Raw genomic sequence first — 6,000 nt, 5'->3', positions numbered from 1 at the left:
ATGTGGAAGCTGCTGATTTTGAGTGTGCTGTTGGAGGCAGTCTTTGGAAATGAGAACTTTGTGGGGTAGGGGTGTGGAGAGGAGGGGGGTGTCCTAAAGGGTGATGAAAGGTCTCTCCTCTAGTTGGTGTCGGGAAGGGATAGACAGACAGGTGGAAACACAGCCAGAGAAGACAAACCGACACCACCCTGGCACAGCAGCCTGGTTGGGAGGGCAGGGCTTGGAAGGGCCCAGCTTCTTCTGGGCCCTGAAAGAGTTGAGCTCTGAGAAAGAATTTTTAGAAGGAGAAAGAGGAGGTCTGGTTGGCTTGGAGATAAACTAGTCTAAATTGTGATGGGGAAGTCTAGAAGCTTCCAAACACGAGAGAGATGTGAGGAAGTTCAGGTCTCCCATTGCTCAGACCCCCTTGCACCTCTACGGGCCCAGCCTGGGAAGTGTTGGGGTGTCTCCAGTTCTCAGGGCCCTTCCTGCTCTGCCCAGGCACCAGGTTCTCCGAATCTCTGCAGCCGATGAAGCCCAGGTGCAGAAAGTGAAGGAGCTGGAGGATTTGGAGCATCTGCAGGTTAGCGATTCAGTGCAGGCCTCCCTGGGGACCCCAGGACCACCTCAGGTCCCCACAGCTGCCCATGGTCAGTCCCTGGGCTCTGGCCCAGCCTCGTCGCAAACAGCCATGAGACTGAGCTGTTGAGAAATGACTTTAGACCCCCCAGATTCAGATCTTGGCGCCTTTGAGAATCTGATAGCATGCCAGGACCCCTTCCCCACTTCCTCTGTCTGCCTCGTCCCCTCAAAGCCTCTCCATTCTGGCCGTTTCCTGACCACTCTGGACTTTGTCCATTTCCCAAGCTTCCTCCATTCTTTCCCTGCTCCAGCACCCCTGCATCACCTCCTGCCTTGTATGGGCTTCTAGTACCAATGCCCCTTCTCTGGCTCTCCCCCTTTCTGCCCTGGTTGGCGCTTCTGCCCCCTCTAATGGTGCTGCCACCTGTTCTTCCTAGTTGGACTTCTGGCGAGATCCTGTCCGGCCTGGAATCCCCATCGATGTCCGAGTGCCCTTCACCAGTATCCAGTCTGTCAAAGTCTTCCTGGAATCTCACGGTATCAACTATGAGATCATGATTGAAGACATTCAGACACTGCTGGATGAGGAACAGAAGCAGATGTCTGCCTTCCAGGCCAGGGCCCTGTCCACCAAAACCTTCAATTATGCCACCTATCATACCCTGGATGAGGTGAGTGAGGACAGCCCTGGAAGATTCTGTCCAGAGCAGCATACTTTGCTTCCTGGTTGGCAAGGCTGGTCCGGCTGTGGGTAATCCATGCTGTTTCTGTGTGGCCGCTGTGGTCAATTGTGACAGCCCAGCACTACAGGGCTGCTAAGGGAGGCGTCTGGATTCCCAGAATTCATTCAGTCTCTCCTTCTCTCCTTTTCTTCTTTCTGATCTCTGATCTCAGATCTATGAATTCATGGACTTGCTGGTGACAGAGAACCCACAGCTTGTAAGCAAGATCCAGATCGGCAACACTTTTGAAGGTCGCCCCATTTATGTACTGAAGGTAACAGAGGCCCACATGTAGACAAGGGTATGCATAGAAATGAGCCCCCATGTGGACCTCCATGTAAGGATGTAGATTATACATCTTATAGATGCATAAGGGAATGCACTGTTCTATACAGTCCCTGTGCAGATATGTGGGAAGGTCTGAGCTTCCATACTGGCGTAGGTGGCCATATGCATGTATACAAAGTTTGAGATGACCCAAGTGTTACCAATCAAGAGTTGTACTATGAGAAGTATTGTGGAGTCCTGACATCCAGATAAGATGTTTTTCTGCTGGCTTCCCACAGTGCACTATCCAAGCATCAGAATAAGGCCAGGACCTGGAAGTCAGGAATCCAAGCTCTGTAGGGTCCCTGTCTGGTCCCTGACCCCATAACCCCACAAAGTATAGTCCCCACAGCAGCCTCCCTCGACTTTAGGTATATAGAGAGCTGATGGCTTCTGGCCAAGGTGGAGGGGATGAACCGAGGCCCGGGTGGAAAGTTGCCCTTTACCTATTTCCCTGCCTCTTCAGTTCAGCACTGGAGGGACCAACCGCCCAGCCATCTGGATTGACACTGGCATCCATTCCCGGGAATGGGTCACCCAGGCCAGCGGCGTCTGGTTCGCAAAAAAGGTGAAGCTGGGGGATGAGGAGGGCTCTTGCTTGCTGGGGAACTGGTGTGCACAGGCCACGGGAGGCTGGACCTCCCCTTTCCAGAGGCAATGGCCACAAAGGGAGGCCGGGGAATGTGTCCATTGTGCCAGTTTGGTTAACACACTACCTTCTCCCTCACCCACCAGATCACTGAAGACTACGGCCAAGACGCGGCTTTCACAGCCATTCTTGACAACATGGACATCTTCCTGGAGATTGTCACCAACCCTGATGGTTTTGCCTACACGCACAAAACGGTACAGACTACCTCTTGTTCCCTAGGGCAGCAGGATGTACCTTTGAGCCCCACAAGTGACCCCCTCAGTGGAGGAAGGGGCACGCAGACCTGTCCTCATGGAATTGGGTCTCTCAGCCTAGGCACCATTGCCATCTTAGATTGATGATTCTTTGTTGTTGAGGACTATCTGTGCATGTACTGAATAGCCTCTTCGCCTACCCATTAGGTTCCAGTAGCAACTCCTCAGTCAGTCATAACATAAAACACCTCCAGACACTGTAAAATGTCCTGGAGGCACCAATATTGCCCTGGGTTGAGACCCTTGCTGCGGCCCGGATCCCCATTTCCATAGCAGCTCTTATCCTGTGGCAAATGTCACAGCCGACAGTGCTGGTCCCTGGCTCATCCTCTTTCCTTCCTCAGAATCGCATGTGGCGCAAGACTCGATCACGCACACAGGGCTCGCTCTGTGTTGGGGCGGACCCCAACAGGAACTGGGACGCTGGCTTTGGCCGTAAGACTTCCTCTGGGGCAGGGATGGGACAGCGTGGCTTCTTGCCCTCCTTTTCCACTGCCGCTTTCTGGACCCAGCAGTGAGGAAGAGTGTGGGTTCTTGGCTCTGCCTGAGGGTTTTCTGGGTTGGAGGTGGCACTCAGGGACTTGGGCCCTCGTTTGTAGGAAGAAAGTTCCTTGTAGGTGGAATTTGGTTCTGAGAGCTTCTCTTGGAGATGTCTAAATACTTACTCTGGCCTTCCTTGGCCATGCCCCTGTGTAAACTGGTTTCTGCTCCACCCAAACCTGGCTAGAAAAGGAGGCAGGGCTCCAGGTGATGTGATGACTGGCTGTTCCTTAAGCTGGGGGAGGGGGTGAGGTCTCCCTGCACCCCAGTTCTGACTCCATGAAGTGTACTAGAAGCCGTGGAAGTTGTGGAAGCCACATCACTTGGACTAAGACCTAGCTGTCTCCTCTGCCTTCCCACAGTCGCCGGCGCTAGCAGCAACCCCTGCTCAGACACTTACCATGGCAAGTTTGCCAACTCTGAAGTAGAGGTCAAGTCCATCGTGGACTTTGTGACAAGCCATGGAAACATCAAGGCCTTCATCTCCATCCACAGCTACTCTCAGCTCCTTCTCTACCCCTACGGCTACACGTCAGAACCAGCCCCCGACAAGGAAGAGCTGGTGGGTGATGACCCCACTTGCCCTTTGTCCAGGCTCCTTCTGTGTCCCCACTTTTAGGAACCTGGGTTTCACCCCTCAGAGCTGATTAAGGGCTAAGAGCCTACCAGTGTCCCCGGTGCCCACAGTCTCCTGATGATTTGGGACGTCTGGCGGGATGATTGGTGTTGACCTACTTCGTTTGCTGGGAAACAGTAGCACAGTGTGGCCGAGTCACTTCTGTCGCAGGACAGAGCAAGAGGCGAGGCTAGACCCTGAATCTGTGAACTCCACCTGGAGCTGGGGTGTGACTGGAGGGAAGACGTGGACCAGCCATCTGGTGGAGATGGAGGGATCATACTGCTGTGATAGTGTAGGGCTGACCTGAAGGGCAGGCCCCATGTCCTCCGCCAGGGGCCTGATTAGCTGGTGCCTACTCCTGGGCCACCCTGACAGTACTTGGGCTCCCCTGGCCCTGACAGTGGCTCTGCTGGATCTTTCCTCCAGGATCAGCTAGCTAAGTCTGCTGTGACGGCCTTGACATCTCTGTATGGGACCAAGTACAAGTATGGCAGCATCATCGATACAATCTGTAAGTTACTGGTGGCCCAGAAACCGGCGTTAGCTGGCTTTTCTTGCTTTAGGTGCTCAGATCTGGGAGTCGCTGGCTGAACCCTTCAGAGGGTGGACAGTGCCTTTTCCTGATATGAACCCTGTCTTTCCTGACACTGTTCAGTAGGCTCCTCTGAGCATATTTGTGCTCTTATCTTGAGGTTACATCTGGATCCCTGCACGGATGAGGTGGAATTCTAATGGGATTTATAGGTCACCATAAAATTCTGTTTAAGAAACGCCTTTCCACCCCTTCCTTACACGGCTCATGAGATGTCCTTGGGGGGTCACTGCCACATGCACTCGGAATACAGTCGGCGCGTGTTTACTGAGCACCTGCGCCGCACCAGGCCTCGACTTGTGTGCTTGGAGCAGAGAGTGAATAAAAGGAGCAAACACCATCCAGGCAGGAGGCCTGCCCGTGTGCTTAGAAACCACAGTGGATTAGGTGAGAGATGGAGGGGAAGAGCAGAGCAGGCCAGGGGCATCAGGAGTACTGGGGTGGAGGCTGAATACCAGGGTAAGGGCAGGCTTGCAGACAGAGAGGAATTTGGGCTAGTGCTGAAGGAAATGAAGGGAAGCCAGGAGAGGCCATCTGTCTAGGTAACAGGCCTCTAGGCTTTCTAGAGTAAAGGCTGTGCTCTGTGATGTGGTGTGGGGTATTTGGGGAATATTTTGCCTCAAAAAATTTGCCTGGCAGGCAAAAGCAGGCCAAGGTGCCAAGGTGGGAGAGCGGCACACCACTTCACACACTCCGTCCAGTGGGCCTGGGTTTTAGGTGGGTAGTGGGCTGCGGTGGGAGCCCAGGCTTTCTTTGGAAACAGTTCCTAAGCCGAGCCCGATGATGTTTGCTGCATTTAGTGTCCCGAAGTAAAATTCTACTGTGCAGCCCACCCCCCTTCCCCACTGCCCAGTTCAGCACAAGCAGCTTTGCCAGCCAGCGTGTGCTGCAAAGCCATTGAGATTTTCCCTCTGGAAGACAGGCAAGAGGCTTTGCCTTGACCAGGAGCCCTTGGAGATCGACTCCTGGTTACCCAAGGGTGGGTCTCTGGCGTAGTTAGAGGTGTCGTTGAGGTGACTGTTGGGTGGAGACCATTTCCAGACAGGCGTTTGCAGTTGGTGGTCTCCTGGTTTAGACCCAGCAGGGGTTTCCTGGAAACCCACTGTGTGTCAACAGCAGCCTCCAGAAGACACAGACTCTATTTGGCACTACACAAGGCTTGGGCGTTGGGTGCTCAGTCCATGTCGATATTTGCAGTGATCAACCCTTACACTCATCTGTGTTCCTACCCCAGATCAAGCCAGTGGGAGCACTGTTGACTGGACCTACAGCCAGGGCATCAAGTATTCTTTCACTTTTGAGTTGCGGGACACTGGGCTCCGAGGCTTCTTGCTGCCTGCCTCCCAGATCATCCCCACAGCTGAGGAGACATGGCTGGCCCTTCTAACCATCATGGACCACACCTTCAAACACCCATACTAAAGCAGCGCTTTACCCCCTACCCCTCCCTTCTCCCTAGCCCCATCTGGGCAACTCAATAAAATTGATTGTACAAGAAAAAGAACCTTGGGGTGTTGTGTGTGGAATGTACATGGAGTGCCCACTTTTTTTTTAGCTGAGGCAGAAGTGATTAAGTTCCTGAATGAATGAAATGTATGGTGAATGAACTAGATGACCCCTAAATTCTCCTGCATTCCAGGGTCCCATGAAGTTGCATCCAAGAGGCAGTGGGTGGTTTGTTCATATCTTAGTGGCAGGCAACAGCCACAGCTGCTAACCAAACGCCTGGCATC

General features: G+C 53.4%; 1 protein-coding gene across 1 annotated transcript; it reads left to right on the top strand.

The window, feature by feature from the left end:
• Cpa1 (carboxypeptidase A1) lies at window positions 1-5,769 on the top strand. Its single transcript, XM_006979416.3, has 10 exons — window positions 1-65; window positions 481-562; window positions 999-1,232; window positions 1,456-1,557; window positions 2,077-2,178; window positions 2,346-2,456; window positions 2,861-2,951; window positions 3,419-3,618; window positions 4,102-4,186; window positions 5,502-5,769. Exons 1-10 carry the CDS (start codon window positions 1-3, stop codon window positions 5,687-5,689), a joined length of 1,260 nt encoding a protein of 419 aa, XP_006979478.1. The 3' UTR covers window positions 5,690-5,769.
• The last annotated feature ends 231 nt before the right edge of the window (window positions 5,770-6,000 follow it).

Source organism: Peromyscus maniculatus, chromosome 3 (assembly GCF_049852395.1).
Source record: "Peromyscus maniculatus bairdii isolate BWxNUB_F1_BW_parent chromosome 3, HU_Pman_BW_mat_3.1, whole genome shotgun sequence".
NCBI classification, from domain to species: Eukaryota; Metazoa; Chordata; class Mammalia; order Rodentia; family Cricetidae; genus Peromyscus; species Peromyscus maniculatus.
Note: the sequence above shows the minus strand (reverse complement) of the source record. Positions and strands in the feature narration are given on the sequence as shown.